The 20559-nt window shown below is 45.8% G+C and overlaps 1 protein-coding gene across 1 annotated transcript in view; it reads right to left on the bottom strand.

Moving 5' to 3' along the window:
• Positions 1–20559, bottom strand: part of LOC139384439 (T-cell immunomodulatory protein-like) — a 125245-nt gene that overhangs the window by 26462 nt on the left and 78224 nt on the right. The window contains exons 11-14 of the mRNA XM_071129206.1: positions 15460–15610; positions 13893–14001; positions 3375–3418; positions 162–240 (exon numbers count right to left, since the gene is read on the bottom strand). Coding sequence (XP_070985307.1) covers positions 162–240; positions 3375–3418; positions 13893–14001; positions 15460–15610 — 383 coding nt within the window. The remainder of the gene's footprint in view (positions 1–161; positions 241–3374; positions 3419–13892; positions 14002–15459; positions 15611–20559) is intronic.

Here is a 20559-nt window from a genome sequence, read left to right as displayed (position 1 = left end):
ATGACCTCCAAGTAGAGGGGAAGTCTGTATTCAACCCCATTCCCAATAGAACAACTGTCATGGCTGACGGCCCACCCAATCTGCACTATTGCCAGAAAGCCTGTACAAGACGGCTGGCCGACTGTCAACTGTAACACAGTATCTGTCCATGTTGGACTTACCCGAGGCGTTCTTCAGGTAGCCGTTGGAGTCCACAGTAGTGTAGCTAACATACGGTCCAGGCTGGTTCACACCAAACGGCTGCAAGATCAAAAAAAACACACACACACACACACACACACACACACACACACACACACACACACACACACACACACACACACACACACACACACACACACACACACACACACACACACACACACACACACACACACACACACACACACACACACACACACACACACACACAGCATTAGAGACGAACACGCATATTAGTGGATCCATTATCCCTGAAACGACTGATCTCCCACCATTTAATTCTCAACACAGACGCCAAAGTCTTAACACAGACATCTGTCCCCTTCCATGACTCGCCTCAGGAGGTTTTGGCTGTGTGTACAGAGCGTGTGCGAACCCTCCTTGACCTTTCTGAAGCCAATGGGGATCTGGGTGCAAACCCCGGCAGCTCTAAGAAGCTAGAGCTGTCCTCTGGGTGAAATAAAGCACAGGTTCCGGGCAGACTGAGAACAGGCTACAGTGAGCCTGACATCACAGCCAGCTCCATCACATCCTCTGCATTATGCAGTCCTCCCCACTGCTCCTGGTAATCCCTCAAAATGCTAATGAACGGCACAATGTGGCGAATCGGAGATGAATTTTTAAACGGTTGGGAAAAGTAAATTAGGCCTATGCTATGTAGCTTTCTCTGTGTCTTCAAGGGAGGACTGGGGAAAGTTTAGGCCTGGACAGAGTGATCGTACATGAAGTTAGTTCGCCTTCTGATTTAGAGCCTATTGTCATCTTCTGGGTGGGTTACCATAGATACCAGTCACCGATGCAGTACCACCTCTGAGCAGATTTCTAAAAGGTCCTTCTCATTAAGGCAGCCATTTACAGATATGTACTGAATTATTATTATTTTTTTTAAACGACAACCGATTTTATTCTCAAGTTGTTGCACTCCAAAGCCACATAAACGCTAGACTTCATGATACACAAGTTGCCACTAAAACGGCTTGGGAAGAAATCCACTGCCCTAACAAACTGCAGTGTAGCCCTGGACTGAGTCAAGGCTGCTTGGTAAAGGATTTTCACAACTCTTGACCCACCCAACCGTTTCTCCGGGTTTCCTATCTGAGAGAGCCCTGACCTCTGTGGCCTTCAACAGCTCTACAGTGTACAGTGTACGGTTGGGAATTGCCAGGGACCTCACGATATGATATTATCGGGATACTTTGGTGCCGATAAGAAACACGGAGTGGACAAAACATGAGGAACACCCACTCTTTGTATGACATTGACTGACCAGGTGAATCCAGGTGAAAGCTATGATCCCTCATTGATGTCATCTGTTAAATTCACTTCAATCAGTGTAGATGAAAGGGAAGGAGACAGGTTAAAGAAGGATTTTTAAGCCTTGAGACATGGATTGTGCATGTGTGCTATTCCGAGGGTGAATGGGCAAGACAAAAGATTTAAGTGCCTTTGAACAGTGTATGGTAGTAGGTGCCAGATTTAAGTGCGTCAAGAATTGCAACGCTGTTGGGTTTTTTCACACTCAACAGTTCAAAGGTACTTAAATCAACGCTCAACGGTTTCCTGTGTGTATCAAGAATGTTCCATCACCCAAAGAACATCCAACCAACTTGCCACATCTGTGGGAGGCACCGAAGTCAACATGAGCCAGCTTCCCTGTGGAACGCTTGACACCTTGTAGAGTCCATGCCCCAACGAATTGAGGCTGTTCTGAGGGAAACAAGGGGTGCAACTAAATATTAGGAAGGTGTTCCTAATTTTTTGTACACTCAGTGCATGTATTGCGATTCACACGATTCCCACAGTTCCATATGTAATGCGATTCACACGATTCCCACAATTCCATATGAATTGCGATTCACACGATTCCCACAGTTCCATATGTATTGCGATTCACACAATTCCATATGTATTGCGATTCACACGGTTCCATATGAATTGCAATTCTCACGATTCTATATGTATTGCGATTCACACGGTTCCATATGAATTGCAATTCCCACAATTCTATATGTATTGCGATTCACACGGTTCCATATGAATTGCGATTCACACGGTTCCATATGTATTGCGATTCGATACTGTGATTTTTTTTGCTATTGGATGTTCAAACGCATTGCTCATCCTATGTCTGCTGCAGAGAGACAGAATAGAGTTTTGATCAGTCATGGAAATAAAAGGCTCCCTATTTAAAACGAAGTTGGAAAACAAGTTAGGAAGGAAACATACTGGAGTTTGGGTTCAAGTACAGCTAACGAGTGCAAAAATAATATTGCAATATTGTCAAAACGACACATCGTCAAAAAATCATATCCAATTTTTTCCACCCACCACTAGTACTGTGGGGAGACGGTTCTCTCAGCATGCCGCGGGGTGGGGCTCTGAGGAGCAGTACATGACCTAGTGGTCATATGGAGGCTGTATGATCTCTTCATTATGGGCCGATGACGCCTAATGAAGAGAGCTTTCTGTCTGCCTCGGTTTTAACAGCCTAATGAAATGCTATGGCAGGCTGCTAGAGAATGCAGCCAGGCTCCCACACCGACAGACCCTCCCACACCGACAGACCCTCCCACACCGACAGACCCTCCCACACCGACAGGCCCTCCCACACCGACAGGCCCTCCCACACGTACAGTATTATACATTGCATGTAGCCTCATCAGACTGAACAGTTGTACAGTACTGGGATTGGAAATTGAACAAAGGTTCTGTGGAAACTAAAGGGAGGTGGATAGTGATAGACAATGAGACAATAGGTGGGAAGACAGACGGACAGAAGAGGGTTAGAGTGATGGATGTGAGGGACTTGAGGAGGAGAGCGGAGAAAACAGCCCAAAGCTCCAGACATGGGCTCCATCAATCACCCGGCTGAGTCAGGCAATGGTGGGGTGAGTGTGAGCGGACACACAGTGGAGAGGCAAACAACCCAAACAAACACTACGACAGGACCAGCACCAAGCCTGTCTGTCACTAGCTCTGGGGACATTTCCATTTTTAGTCATTTAGCAGACGCTCTTACAGGACCAAGATGACTGACTAGTTACAAGATAAGCCTTTTTCACTCTCTCAAAAATCATTCTAGAATTTGTATTTTTTTCATTTCAATATCTCCACGGCTATCTTTTTTTCATTGCGTTACAATGCACACGCATACACAGAGACACTAGTCTTACCTTGACGTTTCCCGGGCAGTCGTTAGAACAGAGTCCACTGAGCACTGAGGTGGAGAAAAGGAAGACTGATTAATTAGCAAGCAACAGGAATTTTATTTGTCCTACACAATCCCATACAGTGTGGGAGTTGTCTGTGACTAACAACACGGCTCAATGAGTTAGACACTGTACGGTTAACGTCGTCATCCCGGTAGGAAAACCCAAACTTGGTAGACTTAAGATAGACCTGCAATGCTTATTTTGTTTTTTCTGTGGATGCTTATTAATGGGAAAACTAAATAAATTAAGTCATTGCATTAACATCGAACAGCCCCCGGGATATGCAACATTTCAGGGAAGTCAGGAACCAATATACACAGTCAGTTAGGAAAGCCAAGGCTAGATTTTTCAAACAGAAATTTGCATTCCGTAGCAGTAATTACCCAAAAGTTTTGGGACACTGTAAAGTCCATGGCGAATAAGAGCACCTCCTCCCAGCTATCCACTGCACGAGGCTAGGAAAAACTGTCGCCACCGAGAAATCTACGATAATCGAGAAATTCAATAAGCATTTTTCTACGGCTGGCAATGCTTTACACCTGGCTACCCCTACCCTGGCCAACACCTCCCACAGTAACTTGCCCAAGCCCCCCCCCAGTTGTCCTTCACCCAAATGCAGATAGCTGATGTTCTGAAAGAGCTGCAAAATCTGGATCCCTAGAAACAGCCGGGCTAGACAATCTGGACCCTCTCTTTCTAAAGTTATCCGCCAACATTTTTGCAACCCCTATTGCTAGCCTATTCAACCTCTATTTCATATCGTCTGAGATTCCCAAAGATTGGAAAGCTGCCCCGGTCATCCCCCTCTTCAAAGGGGGAGACACTCTAGACCCAAACTGTAAAAGACCTATATCCGTCCTTTCCTTCCTTTCTAAAGTCTTCGAAAGCCAAGCCAACAAACAGATCACCAACCATTTCAAATCCCACCGTACCTTCTCCACTATGCAATCTGGTTTCCGAGCTGGTCCTGGGTGCACCTCAGCCACGCTCAAGGTCCTAAATGATATCATAACCGCTATCGATAAAAGACAGTACTGTGCAGCCGTATTCATCGACCTGGCCAAGGCTTTCGACTCTGTTAATCACCACATTCTTATCGGCAGACTCAATAGCCTTGGTTTCTCAAATGACTGCCACGCCTGGTTCAGCAACTACTTCTCAGACAGAGTTCAGTGTGTCAAATCGGAGGGTCTGTTGTCCGGACCTCTGGCAGTCTTTATGGGGGTGGCACAGGGTTCAATTCTCGGGCAGAGTCCTTTCTCCGTATATATCAATGTCATCGCTCTTGCTGCTGGTGATTCTCTGATCCATCTCTATGCAGACAACAACATTCTGTGTACATCTGGCCCTTCTTTGGACACCGTGTTAACAAACCTCCAAATGAGCTTCAATGCCATACAACACTCCTTCCGTGGCCTCCAACTGCTCTTAAATGCTAGTAAAACTTAATGCATGCTCTTCAACCGATTGCTGCCCGCACCCACCCGCCCATCTAGCATCACCACTCCGGATGATTCTGACTTAGAATATGTGGACAACTACAATGGTTCCTCCTTTAAAAGTTGCGAGCTTACACCGCGGGACTTAGAGGTACCCAGCGTCATGGCGTCATTGCTCCAGACCACCACAAGGGGGAGTTAGAGCACTCATTATGCATTTGGAACCTTCTGCACACATAGACAACAGCCACCCTCGAAGCATTGTTACCCATCACTCCACAAAAGCAGAGCAAGGGGAACAGCTAATTCCAGGTCTCAGAGTGAGTGACGTCACCGATTGAAACGCTATGAGTGCGGACCCCGCATACTAGCTAGCCATTTCACACCGGTTACACCCAACTTGAAGAAAATCCAAAAATACACATTGCGAGATATTTGGCGAAATAGACAGACATGCCTATATTTCCCCCCATAGGAAACAATGGGAAGACCGCATAGTTCCAATATTATTTTTGTTGTTGGCATTTTGTTGTTTACATTTGAACTATAAAGCAACGTGAGCAGGTCTCATTGCCAACAATAGAGAAGCAGGCATTGTGACGTCGAACAATAAGCTGGGAATAGAACGTTCGGAATGCAAGTTGGTGCCACGGTGCTCAATAGAACTAATAGGAGCTGGCAGGGTGAAAAATGCACGAAAATAAGGACAGTTTTTTCCTGATTACTTCAAAACGGCGGCCTTACCAGCTCTGTTAGGGCGAGTAAAATGGTCAGAGTGGTCTCATTTGTGTCTGGAAGTAGCTAGCCAATGTTAGCTTGGGTGCTTGACTGCCGTTGTAAGGCCAGAAAGCTCAAATCAACCCTACTCCTCGACCCGAATGTTCAGTGTGCACTCCGAGAGGGAAACGGTCGGAATTTACAAACTGAACATTTCTCTCTGAATGGAAACACCAAACTATGAATCAAATTAATTAAGCCACATTTCTTAAAATCAATCTCATATACTATGTTATTACAAAAAAGGTTTTAAATTCTCTGGTATTAATACGGAATACTATCAAATGCTTCTCAAACATGCCCTCTGGTGGTCAAATTAGCAATAACTTGCAGTAACAGAAGAAATAGCTGAGAATTAAATGACGTGCCACAGAATGCTGCAGCAGCATGCAGGGTGTGCCGCAGTATGACACAACTTTTAAAGGAGGAATCATTGTACAAATACTTTGGTGTCTGGTTAGACTGTAAACTCTCCTTCCAGACTCACATTGAGCATCTAAAATCCAAAATTAAATCTAGAGTCGGCTTCCTATATCGCAACAAAGCCTCCGTCACCCATGCTGCCAAACATACCCTCGTAAAACTGACTATCCTACCGATCCTTGACTTCGGCAATGTCATTTACAAAATAGCCTCCAACACTCTACTCAGCAAATTGGATGTAGTCTATCACAGTGCCATCCGTTTTGTCACCAAAGCCCCATATACTACCCACCACTGCGACCTGTATACTCTCGTTGGCTGGCCCTCGCTACATATTCGTCGCAAAAACCCACCACCAGGTCATCCATAAGTTTTTGCTAGGTAAAGCCCTGCCTTATCTCAGCTCACTGGTCACCATAGCAACACCCACCCGTCGCACGCACTAAAGCAGGTATATTTCACGGGTCATCCCCAAAGCCAACACATTCTTTGGCTGCCTTTCCTTCCAGTTCTCTGCTGCCAATGACTGGAACAAATTGCAAAAATCACTGAAGCTGGAGACTTATATCTCCCTCTCTAACTAAGCATCAGCTTTCAGAGCAGCTTACCGATCATTGTACCTGTACACAGCCCATCTGTAAATAGCCCATTTGTAAATAGCCCACCCAACTACCTCATTCCCATATTTATTATTATTTTTTGCTCTTTTGCACCCCAGTATCTCTACTTCCACATCATCATCTACACATCTATCACTCCAGTGTTAATGCCAAATTGTAATTATTTTGCAACTAAGGCCTACTTATTGCCTTACCTCCCTAATCTTACTACATTTGCACACACTGTACATAGATTTTTTTATTTTGTTATTGACTGTATGTTTGTTTATCCCATGCGTAACTCTGTGTTGTTGTTTCTGTCGCACTGCTTTGCTTCATCTTGGCCAGGTCGCAGTTGTAAATGAGAACTTGTTCTCAACTGGCTTACCTGGTTAAATAAAAAAGGTGAAATATAATTATTTTTTAAATGTAATTGCACTGTAAATAAAAGAGGAAAAAATACCAAGAGAAGAAAAAATAAATAAATTGGTAATAAAATAAACACAGAAAATAAATGAGCTCAATAATAAGCTGCAGGGGAAGTGTATTTGGGTATTTGTGTGCATATGGAGCAGCAAGGAAAAAAATCCTGAATTCTTAAATCAGCAATAAGAGGAATTAATATATTAGCATACTAATTGGCTGGCGCTGGTAATTTGCACATTGAAGTTGAGCTGCTGAATACTTCTTTAATTAGGATCTACCATCATGCATCCTGTACTGCTGCTGCACACTGACTGGACTCCTTAATGCAGATAAACAAACAACCCCATTCAAAAGTAAAACACATGAAAGTCATTCCTCTTTAGTGCCGCTACTAGGCTTAGTCCCAGAAACCGACCATCACTGTTGGACCGTGTAGCCGTACCGTATGGAACTGAAGGACGTGTTTCGTGTTATCCAATTGGTAGTTACATTCTTGTCACATCGCTGCAACTCCAGTACGGACTTGTGACAGGCGAAGGTAGAGAGCCGTGCGTCCTCCGAAGCACGATCCTGCCAAGCCACACTGCTTCTTGACACACTGCTCGCTGAACCCGGAAGCCAACCGCACCAAGGTGTCAGAGGAAACACCGTACGCCGGGCAACAGTGTTAGCATGCATGCTCCCGGCCCGCCACAGGAGTCGCTAGAGCGCGATGGTACAAGGACATCCCTGCCCGCCAAACCCTCCCCTAACCTGGACGACGCTGGACGACGCTGAGGCCCTTTGACCTCCACGTGGAGCAATTCGTTGGGTTCGGGGGCTATACCTCTGTGGTCGATGGGATCGATACTGCCCATGTTGAAAGGTATATGTTCTGCTGCTGCTGATTTCATCGGTTACAGCCCTATTCAGGTCTAACACCTGTCAGCCGTGTGCAGAGGACAGAGCAGGTCAATAGATCATAAAACGCTGGGCGTTTTGGGTGTTTCTGTTTTGCTCATTGAAAACCATGCGCAATACTGACCCAGTCTCTGCTAGGGTTGAACCGATCGCATATAGCTAAGGCTATCCTCTCCAAATTCATTTTGATTTTTGGAACTTGTATTACTATTCTCACCATGCCAAGTTCCCAGAACGCCAAGTTAATTCCAATCCACACTGACCCATGGTGTAGAGGTTGGATTACAAACCCCTTCTCTTTCTAAGTGTTCATAACAAAGATGTGATCCCGAGTCACTCGTGGCCACTATAAAGAGGAGCAAGTGCAACATCTTCTCTGGCTTGTTTAAAGGACTATGGGGACTGTGAGCGTGTGGTGCCGTAAATTGGTTAGTAGAATGGGTAAATCCAATCAATGGCGCTGACATAGAAACTCCATAAAGTGCCTGACGCAGGCAGTGATGCGTGGCTCGGGGAGAGAGACCGAGACGGGGAGCGTGCCTCGCCGCTGTCCTTCACGAATCACTGGCCATGCTTCTACTGCTCCAGGATGTGAATGCTTCTCTGTGTGCTAGGATAGACAACTCTCCCTCTCTGACTCTCACAGAGCAACCCCCCCTGCCTTCTAAGAACCCGGTCTTACTTCACAGCTCGCTTTTTCTCTTCTGTTGTCATTCATTAAACTCGCACACAACAGGTAGCAAAGTAAGGGTCACATACAGACCTGGGACCGCTAACACTAAGTATTCAGGGTTTATCCAGAAATCCACAACTGTGCACACAGACGATGGTCTGCTGCCTCCACTCTGTTGGATAGAGCTATTTGTCAGAGGGAGCTGCGACAAGGGCAATGTCAATGCTGTCGGCAGCTCCCCAGCAGGACTTGCCCACTGATGTGGAGGATGAAATGGTATGTCAGTGTATTCTGCCTGCGTACGCCTGGGCCTGTCTACTAGTGTGTGTTTGTGTTCTTTGTGTACACAGATGTAGGATCTTAATTTGATCCAGTTTGCTACAGCAGGAAAATAATCCTGCAGCAACAGGAAATGTGAATTATTATGTGGATTATATTTAATGGACATTGTTGTAGGGGTTACTACATTTTACATTAGGGCAAATGAAGTATGACATTTCTAAGTGGAAATGACAAACTTTCGAAGCCTTTTTAAAACTCAAATACACGACACGTTTGAATTCTCAGCAACACAATAGTGATCAAATTAAGATCCTCCATCTGTAAAAAGTGACTGTAGAGAGTGAGTGCCCTCTAATGATGTGCCAGTCTAGAGTGGAGTGTGGGACATACAGAACTCACAAGGTCGGGCTAAGAGAGCAGCTTTAGAGGAGAATAAATACACATTCAAAAGACCTGATAACATGTTTTTGATGAGCTATTTATGGATTCATCTGATGGATAATGCACTTCTTTATTGCCAGGGCTTTGTCCAAGAGCTTCATATAGCCTATAGTGGAGATAAGGGATTCTATACACTGCAAACTATGACTATCTTCAAGAGGGCTTCACATGATCGTCAACAGACATTCACTGAGGCATTTGGAGAGAAGGCTTTTGGGTTTATTGAATGTCTATGCCTGCGAGGGACCATGCAGCAGAATGAGAACTGCGCTATCTCAGTTGCTGGCTGTCGCCATGAGTCACACTGCTATCATGCTGCAATGTTTTAAGAGGTGGCATGTAGCTACTTTGCCGTCAGGCCGGTGCATGGGCTGTAGACTTATCAGACAGACGGGTTGATAAGGGAATGAGGGTCCGGTTCATCGTTCCGCCTCATTGAGCAGAACACCAAGCATGGCTCGGAGGAAATACCATCATGTGCACACGCGTGCACACATGCATGCGCGCACACACACACAATCGCACACACACAGATGAGGACAGCTGTCTGAGCTTTCTCTGACATCCTAATGAGAGCAGTAGGAGATGCCCTCCCTCTGTTCTTGGCTGCATCAGTTTGACCTGAAATCAGACAGCACCATAATTCAGAGCTGCACGGTGCTGTTGATGTGCGAGACTCTGTTCCAGGACTGTAGAGTGGAGCTAACAAAACAGCAGGGTAGAGCCTTCCCAGGTCCAACGGTCCAAATCCTCCACCAGTCCAGTACCTCCAGATCCTACCCTCTGGGTGTTGTCTGACGGCTCCCACATTTAAATCGCCTTCGTATCATCATCATAAAAAAAATAATCCATAGGGAACCATGGAAACCGAGCCAACGTCACAAGAAAAGAAGAGCCACTCCAAGCTGTCAGATGACGTCACACACGGAGCTGGGCTGGCTGCCTCTTGACAGGGGGAAGACACATGTCATGTCACCACGCCACGCCAGTGGCTACAAATTTCAATCAATGAGCAATCTTACACTGACAGCTGAGCAGTCCGAGGTGCTGCTTTCCTTTTCCTCAAGGCCTAATCTGGGCTGGTGCTGACTCTAGGCTTCTTGTCTGCCAGACAGGCAGTGACACACATTTACATTGACATTTTAGTCATTTAGCAGACTCTCTTATCCTGAGCGACTTACAGGCGCAATTAGGGTGAAGTGCCTTGCTCAAGGGCACAGGCAGATTTTTCACCTAGTCGGGTCGGGGATTTGAACCAGCGACCTTTTCTTTCACTGGCCCAATGCTCTTAACTGGTAGGCTACCTGCCGCCACACACACACAATCATAACGCATGCACGCACACAGTCTTTCTACCCACTGCTCATTCATAGTTGAGTAATCCACGAAGGAAGTGTGTGTGTGTGTGTGTGCATAATGTCAATCTCCTCCAAGACGGTTTTGAAGTCTAGTTATCTGTCATGTCGGACTGATCTAATGGTAAGTCATGGTCATACCTCGCCTGCTGCTCTGACATCATTCAACTACCTTTGTTTGAGGCTTATTTGAAGGACACGCTTTAGCTGTCAATCATCTGCAGGCTGCAGACGTGAAATGAAATATTCCATCTGTACTCCCGGAGATGTATTATATTTGAGGGTGGTGGAGGACAGAAGACCTTTAAGACCAAAGTGAATGGATGACTACTGGACATGGGAGAATAGTTAACTTCAGCAAAATGATAACACTGGAAGTACTTTCAAAGTTGTGTCAGATTGACAGCTATTGGAGAGGGGAAACACAGTAATCAATATATGTTTATACTATATCCTTGTTTTCCAAATCTTATTCTCACATTTGATATTTGCCTGTTTGAGCCCTTCACACATGTGCTGCCTATCTCAGTTTAATTCTGTATACTTTAATTCTCCACTCGACATTACACACCAAATGCAGAATTAACCAATAAACCAGCAGGGAAACCTCCAGAAATATGGACTTGTGTCTTGAAATTCCAAAAGAGAGCGAAGAGCAATGTCTCTATGAAAGCTCCCTCATCTGTTGAGCTGAATTCAAATGTGAGCGAGGGCGGATACTTCCTGACTGACAGCTTGGCAGAGGCGGAGAGAGAAAGGGAAAGGAGGATGTGTACTGGACTAAACAAAGCCTGCAGATGTTCCTCAATGCAGCGAATCTCAACTCGAGAGGAGGAGAACGTAAATCAGCTCACATTGTTCTGGTCGGTCCGTCACTCACACGCACGCACCCACAGACACACACAACATCTCTGCAACCCCTTTCTAACGTTTCTACTTTGACTCTCAATGTCTCTGTCTTTTTATGAATCACCTGGTAGATCAGGGGGATTTGACTGCTGAACTCGGCTAGTTCAGTGTAGTAAATACTTGTAACATTGTAAGAGCAGTGCCACACTGCCTATTTCTTCAGTCAAAACAGATCTCTGACTTTCTGTGATAGACGGATCCTGGTCTCCCCTAACGGCAGAGTTGCAAAGAAAAAGACATATCTCAGACTGGCCAATAAAAATAAAAGATTAAGATGGGCAAACCAGTAGACCAGCAGACCAGTGACCTGCAGAGCACCGGGCGCTGGCACGTTAACCATAATAGCACCGGAGCCTCAGGAACCAGAGGCGGGCGCCGTTTGAAGATGAGTTTAAATAGATCAATCCTGGGCCTAGGCTGGCCACTGAATACAGAAATGAGCTGTGTCTCTGGGTCCCACCCTGGGCCATATCTTATCATTTCATCCCGCAAGTGACCCAGACTTAAAGTCAATACCACAGCGAGGCCGCTCGATAAGAGCTCAGGGGATCTGAAGCCGACGGAAAGCAGCCCCCGTCACCAGGGGGGGCCGCCACCTCCTGATGTACAACACACCAACAAGGGGAGGAGGGTGGGGTTGCTCGGGTCTGAGCCTTGTCAAAAGTCACCTTATGGACTGGCAGCAACAAAACCCCATCCATTATTGATTGCATGTTGGTAGAACCCCAGAAACTGTCATCCTGAATGGACTTCCATTAGGCCAGATCACCTGCTCCTCTTCCATCAATGTCCACCTTCTTCAATGTTCAACACTGACAAGTCTGTCAATCAATCCCAACCTTAAATTCCTTCACATGTTCCCGTTCCCTCCCTCTCTAACCCTGACACCGTCACTCTGTTCACCACAACAACACAGTCAGACTGTGAGTGAACCCCGGGCCCATCTTCCCTCTGCACCCAATCACAGTTTACCTACCCATAATCCTTCTAAACACCTCCAACCATTACTACGTTCATAGGCTTTCTTCCTGCTGAGGGCTGGGCGGGAAGGAAGACGCGGCTCGCGTATCAAACAGTCACAGCCGAACTGCGAGACAGCAGAGTTTGCTCTGCATGCCCACCAGTGTGTTATTGTGTGACACCAAGACTGGGTTGTAAAGGGGAGGATATCCACACTGCGCTGAGCGCTCTAGCAGACGGGAGGAGTACGTTAGAGCAATAGGCGGACGACGCTCGTCTCTCTGGGTTCACGACGTGCGTCGTCAAGAGGCGCATGCACAACGCAGCGGGCCACTTGACGTGTACTGTACGCCACAGCAGGAGAAAGAGGGCACAGGCAGCCTGGGAAGAGTTTGAGATTCATAGTTAATTACCAGAGTGCTTCCTCCATCTCCGGGCCACTTGACAACTTCAGCACACTCCTTATCTATCAGTGCTTTACTGAAGAGAAACAACCAACAGCTCAGAAAAGAGAAGTGGAAAAATCCTCCTGGGGTCAGTCGTGTGAGTTGAGGGAGTGTATGTGTATGTGTGCAAGTCAGTCTCTGTGTCTGGGCCTGATGTTATAGGCAGAGGAGCAGTCATAGCTAAAAACAAAAAGCCCACCAGTGGGGCTGTGAGGGAGAGAAGGGACGAGAGAATGAAGGAGAAGAAAATAAGTGCTTTTCCTTTAATTAAAACCCAGCAGGCAGGATAAAAATGGCATGAAAGTAGCTTTTTAGGGGACACTTTCCGTTTTCCAAAAATGTCAGCTTCCCAAATGTCCGCCATCACTACAGCCACACTGCTACTTTTTCTTATAGGCTGGGGAGGGGAGCCACACAGAGGAATGGAGGTGAGGAGTTCAGTTAAAACACCCAAAGGATGCTGGGAGATGCATGCCCTGCAGTCATTTGTGTTTGTATCGATGCGTGTGCTGTTGTCTAATGCAAACTAATAGGGATGTAGCCTGCAGTCAATATATAGTATGCACCGCTGCCGACTCTTGTCTCAGGGAATGAGGATATCCTGAAAACAGTCCGATAGAAAAAAAACTCCTGTGCTCTTCTTCGCCCCCCCCCCTTATGTTGAGAGGAGTGCATTAAAAAAACTAAACTTTTATGCAGTGGGGAAAAGGGGAGATTCACATTAAAATGTTCAAAACAGAACTGTCGAGTCTAAACAGAACTGGAGAGAAACAAAGGCACACAGAAAAGGAATACAATGCATGCATACAAATGTGGATGTTCACAAACATGGACAAAGTTCCGACTCACCAATCACTTTGACGAAGTACGCGTCGGCTTCAAAGTTGTTCTTCAAAGCGTGGATGACGAAGCCCTCTTTCCCCTCCTCTTTGCTGAGCACGATCATATCCAATATTCCCTGCAAATGAGAAATGGTAATACATGACGGACAAAAGGAACCGGGGGTAAAGCTTCCTTTGACGGTCTCTTCTGATGTACCACTTCATCCCCGTTATAAACGGAGGACAAATCCTCCATTACAGCAGTTATCTGCACTTCTCTCACACGCTCTCTGTCAGGGAATTACAGAGAAAATGAGCCAACTCCCAGAGACAGGAGATGGATACCTACTCCCTCCACTGAAACGAGGAGACAGGGTATACCGCACTAAAACACACGTCATAAATAAATCCCACAGCCAAAACAAACACATTGATTATGTAAACTCTAAGAAGGCCATCTTGGACGCGGCAATGAAGGAGAGGGATGCCAGGAGGTAGGCAGTGACGGAGTGAAGTCAGAGCAAGACAGCGCTCTCACGGAGAAGGATGGGGACTGAGGAGTGGAGGAAAACTTTGACTAAATAAGCTGTCCCAGATGGTGAATCTTGGGCAGGATGAAAGCTACGTGTGTGTTTAAAGATTTAAAAAAAGACCACCAGATTTGAGATGCAGCCAAGCCCCACTCTCCAAATCTCCTGAAGAGCTGTTGGGCCCAAACCTGTCTTATCTACACATCTCGTCCACACACATCTCATCTCAGAGGGGGGCTGTGCTGTGAGCTGATTGGGCTCCTAGGGGGACAATGACCGTGCTCCGTCTGTCAGGCCCTGTCGCTACACTGTGCCAGGGCCGGGCTCGCATCCTGCGCTAGTCGTGCCCTGCAGTGACATGCTCGTCTTGGCACACCCTTCCGTCGGCCCAGAGTGGGATTAGGAGAGAGATGCTGCTCTAATCTGCAGGCCAGCGTGGGAGAGAGTGCCTCATGAGCGTGCCATTTCCAGCCTCGGCTGAAGCCTCTCAGGGAGACTGTTGTCAAAAGAGGATCCAAGGCCACCCACAAACAGGACAATTAACAAGACTAACCATACTGGAAGATGCATTGAAAAGAGCCAATTCTTGCAGACATAATGAAAAACACTCCCAATGGATTTCTGTGCCATTCAAATTTGGAATTTGTGGGGGTTGTCATACAAATTGAAACAAAATCCTACTAAACTCTGCTCTGCGATGATATAAATTAGACTACATGACAAACTTGACTGTCAGGGTGATCTAACCTGCCCTATCCACAGCTGCGGGTGGGATCTAGACTACAAGACAGAGAGAAAAACAGCTATCTTAAAGTGATTGACAGCGGCTAGTCTGCCAGTTTCCCAGTCACAACTGGGGTAGTAACAACTCCGCTGCTGGTTAATGATGAGACGCGAGAGCCCGAGGTCACCATTGGTCTTCCTTTAAAAAAAAAAATCAGCAGAGCTGTTGGTTGTGTGACAGCGTCAAGGCGTGAAGAGGGAAGCCTGGGCTAATTCGAGAGAAAGAGAGCGAGAGAGTGGAGGAGAGGTTGAGAGGAAAGAGGAATAGAGGGATGTGCTCACATCCTCATAGATGTCGAAGAAGGTGGCCACGGCGGCCCCGGGGATGGCCCCCAGGTCAGACTGGTCCCAGTGGACACGAAACATGCGGCCCACATCCTTACAGCTGGCGTTGTCACACGGAACATTCTCCAGGAGGAAGGCCTGCTGACCACTACAACACAGAGGAGAGAGGGGGAGAGATGCCGTTAGGGACTGTACAAACACATCCTGCGTTAAAATCGATGGATACTGTACACACACGGAAAGGAGCACAGACAAGGTCGGACAAAACAACAGAGGAAAGTAGTCATCGAAAGAGGCTTCAACATAAGTGATCAGAGCTGAAAATTGACTAGAGCAGGGTTGTCAAACTCATTTTGCCCCAGGGGCCGCATTTGGTCTTCACCGAGGTCTGGAGTGCCACACTGAAAAATTGGTTATATTTCCTCGCCGTCAAAATGAGCTAAAATTAGTCCTCTAGCCATCCTTTTGGGAATTTTTTATATTCCCCCTACTGCCTTCCATTTTGGTGATTTTAAGCGAGCTGGACACAGTAAAGAAACTGTATGCATGTAGGTCCATTATCATTCCTACACAGTTCCCGTTTGGGTTTAGTCATTTTAAAAGTATATCGAGTTTGTTTCCCCCCACAATTTTTACAAATGTAATTGTATTTCATTTGCTTATTCAAATGTTTTACTCATACCACCCGCGGGCCCGGATTGGGCTGTACGTTTGGCTCCCCTGGACAATGTATCCTCTGCGACAACTTACACACAGAAGATATCGCTGTGTATCGACTATAAAACACACTCATCAATTAGTGAAGCAATACCCAAATTAAAACACGAGTGCGGTAAAACATGTAGAATTACACAGAAAACAGAGAAGGGGAGCAACGACACAACAGAGAGACCTGGGCAGAAAATACTCAGCTAATAGGCAATTAGTAGCACTGTACAATTACGTCGGATATACAAACATGAGACTTATTTCAATCCATTTGAATGGAGGGGGGGGGGGGGGGGGGGTGTAGAACTCCAGACTGTATTGAATAGGGAAATAGTTTGGTTGCAGAGCTTTCATTTCCACACCATTATCCAACATTTGTTAGAGGTGTGTTTTTTTTCCCTTTCTTCTTTCCTGTACCCATTTTCTGTCGAGACGGTTACCCGTGTATGTGATCAGGAGTGTCGAAATGGAGCAAGCCTAAAAATAGAATCAGCATGAAAATGTTCTCATTTTCCGCCTGTCTTTTCCTTCCATTCTCTCTCCCCCTCTCCGTCTTGAGCATTGAAGGGAGCGAACCAGCGGCTATGTGGCTGATAGAAACTCTCACCCTCGAGGACGGCTTGTCAGTGTGTGTGTGTGTGTGTGTGTGTGTGTGTGTGTGTGTGTGTGTGTGTGTGTGTGTGTGTGTGTGTGTGTGTTGAGAGACAAGGTATGAGTGAGAATGTGTTTCCACCTTTGTGTGTCGCAGAAATACTGAGAAATGTGACACCGCAACGAGGTTCCATTGGTATGCTCAACACAGAGCCTAGCGAGATGGAGAGAGATCAACAAACTTGGAGATGGAAGACAGTCTCCCACTCCGACACACACACACACCAAAGCATGTCCTTCCACATTATGAAGCCAGAGGACAAACTCACACATTCCCTATATGCCCAGTCTCTCTCTACTCCCACCAGGACACACACGTCTCTATATTAATTTTAGCAGAACAAAAAAGCACAGCTTCTATCAGACTGGGAGGACCTTGAGACCAAGCTGTTGAAATAACAACCTGCTGTACTTCCAGTACGGCGCCTTCGTCTACCAGCCACTTCGGAAGGGATTGGAAGGATAGGTGAAATTACACATGTAGTGAAGGTTTGCTTTTGACTTCTCTTGTCAGTCAATATGGCCATTTGCATTTTCCTCTCCAACACACACCATTAGCCTTTAAATTGTTAGAATAACCATCCAGAACTTTGTATTAACATCAGATCTTAAACTAAAAGAAGTCTGAGCAACACAAGGCACTGTCTGGACACAGATTGAAGTCACAAATTGGTCATCAAACTGTTCACTTGAATGATTGACCCGTCATAAAGGCTTTGATGTGCCAAATTCATTAGGGCGTGTGGTGTCACTCCCAATGTGTGGCATGACTAGGTCTAACTAATGCCACTCTGGAGTGGCACCACACGCCCTAATGAATTTGGCACATCAAAGCCTTTATGACGGGTCTATCGTTCAAGTGAACAGTTTGACGCATTACCGTACATCTGAATGGCCATGTTCTGTGCAGCTCACAGAATCTCACGCCTGATACAGGGTTAGAAATGTGGTTGAGGACCTTTTGGCTGTAAAAGCCTAACACAAAAAGGGTATTTTTCCCTCATTCCAAATCGGATAAGGCAGACAACGGTCTGGAATTGTCCCCTGTGGATGCCAGTCTGAGTGAATGCCCCCAGTGCCCAGCCTTCAGGGGTGGGCACAGAGACCTGCAGAGAGGACTGTTACTACACACACACACTCATGTGGACATGCATCCTTCCACAGCTAACCAAATACACACACCGTGTCCTGTTGGAGACAAGGATTCCTTCTAGCTTCCAAGTGGTTAACCACATCAAGCCCAACACATCCTAGAACAGCATCCTGGGTAAATACAATTCAGCACTCTTGTCAGAAAGAGATTTCCTTGGGAGGACACTCAATCAGTAATATCTATTTGCAATTGCATGAAAGTTCTAAGATTCTGTCTTTGATCGTATCTTCACCCCATAATCAGCCACACGTCTCAATCGAACTGATGCCTGTGCTTATCGATCTCCTCTGTACAGCTAACGATAGCGTGTTTTGCCTCAGGAGAGTGATGCTGGCATTTAAAGAGTTTCAGGCTGAACGGTAGCGAGAGCACCCATTGTTATTTAACGCTGTGTGGGTGGGTGTGTGTTCTCGCTCTCTGGGCCTTTGTGTCTTCTGAAGAGCCTGTCTTGCGCCACAGGGGATGTGATGGCTGTGATGAGCACATGGTCAGGAGAGGTGCCAGCGTCACTGATAAAGGGCAATAGCCTGAGTGCATTGCAAATCATCGAGGTAGGATACACTAGAGAGAGCGTGCGTGCACACACACACCTAGATTCTAGAGCATCCAAGTCTTGTCTGTGTGGCAAACAGAGCAGAACACATGTTCACACCCAACGAGTCAGTTCCAAAAGCTCACTCAGAAACACACACCACACACACACACACACACACAGGTAAACAGACAGAGATGCAGTACACAAGTCTTGCTCTCCACCAAGTTCGATTTTTTACCGCAGCAGAATAATTCAACTGCAGTCACACTTGTACGAGCTGCACCAAATTGAATGTGCTTCTCAACCCTACACAATTACTTACGGTCACAGAAATTCAATAGTATTACGTCCTATAGACCAGGGTTTTCCAAACTCGGTATACAGTGCATTCGGAAGGTATTCAGACCCGTTCCCTTTTTCCACATTCTGTTACGTTACAGCCTTATTCTAAAATGTATTGAAAAAAATACAGAAATCCTCTACCCACAATACAATGCAAAAACAGGTTTGTAAAAATGTTTGCAAAAAAAAAAAAAAGCATCCGGTTCTCATTGATCATCCTTGAGATGTTTCTACAACTTGATTGGAGTCCACCTGTGGTAAATTCAATTGACTGGACATGATTTAGAAACATTTCAGCAGCATTGAAGGTGACCAAGAACACAGTGGCATCCATCATTTTTTAAATGGAATAAGTTTGGAAAAACCAAGACTCTTTCTAGTGCTGACCAATCGGGGGAGAAGGACCTTGGTCATGGAGGTGACCAAGAACCCGATGGTCACACTGAAAGAGCTCCAGTGTTCAGAGAACTATGTGAGAAACTCCCAAATACAGGTGAGCCAAGCTTGAAGTGTCATACCCAAAAATACTTGAGGCTGTAATAGCTGCCAAAGGTGCTTCAACATAGTACTGAGTGAAGGGTCTGAATAGTTCAATAAAATGTGATATTTCAGTTTTTTTTTAATTATTTATACATTTTCAAACATTTCTAAAAAAAACAGTTTTTGCTTTGTCATTATGGGGTATTGCGTGTAGATTGATTAGGGGGGAAAAACTATTTAATCAATTTTAGAATAAGGCTGTAATGTAACAAAATGTGGTAACAGTCAAGGGGTCTGAATACTTTCCGAATACACCGTACTCGTTTTTGCCCTAGTACTACACCAGCTGATTCAAATAATCAAAGCTTAATGATCAGTTGGTTACTGAATCAGCTGTGTAGTGCTAGGGATAAAACCAAAACGTGCACGCAGGGTGGGCCCCACGATGGAGTTTGGGAAACCGTGCTATGGGCGAGCGATTCCACGCCAGCGTAGACAGAAATATTTTTGTTATCTCCGGTTTGTTTCCTCACAAACTTCATTGGGAGGGAGGAAGGATGTCTGACATGCTTTTTTTAAACATTTTATCACAAACCATTTCTGAGAAAAAAAATGATGATGAAAGTGGCCATTTTAGACCAGTTTTAGTAGACCTATCCATTCCTCATGTAAGACCCTACAATCTGTGAACCGTACACGATACAGACAACACCTTGCTGTCATTATACTCCTTATAGTGAGCTCTAACATATGGAGTATGTCTACATTCTGAAATACACAATTTCCCGTTCATTTATTCAATTTTAAAACTATGAATATTCATATGTCAAAAGTTCTTATCCCCCCAAAAAAATCCGCCGACGCTGACGCTGAAAATCGGCCATACAAGGCAATAAATACCCTCTCAGCACAGAGCCTACTTCTGCAATGAGATTGACACTGAACAATGAAATCACACAAGAAACAACTGGAGACTGCAGACAGACCCTCTGAGTAATAGAAAGCCTGAACATCAAAACCCATTTCACCACTCAGCACAGCAGTGTTCGACCGAGGGAAGAAGCATTTTAGCTGTCATCAGCCCCCTGCAGCGGTGGACTGTGGACGCGGAAAGATCCAGAAAAATCAATGAAATGCACAGAATCCATATTAAAGATGTCTCAGATCCACTCTCATTAGCAGGAACAAACAGATAGGAGATCAGGTAACCGGTTTTTAGAGAGATGTG

This window comes from Oncorhynchus clarkii, chromosome 26 (assembly GCF_045791955.1).
Source record: "Oncorhynchus clarkii lewisi isolate Uvic-CL-2024 chromosome 26, UVic_Ocla_1.0, whole genome shotgun sequence".
NCBI classification, from domain to species: Eukaryota; Metazoa; Chordata; class Actinopteri; order Salmoniformes; family Salmonidae; genus Oncorhynchus; species Oncorhynchus clarkii.
The sequence above is the reverse complement of the archived record's forward strand: the minus strand, read 5'-3'. Positions and strand labels throughout refer to the sequence as shown.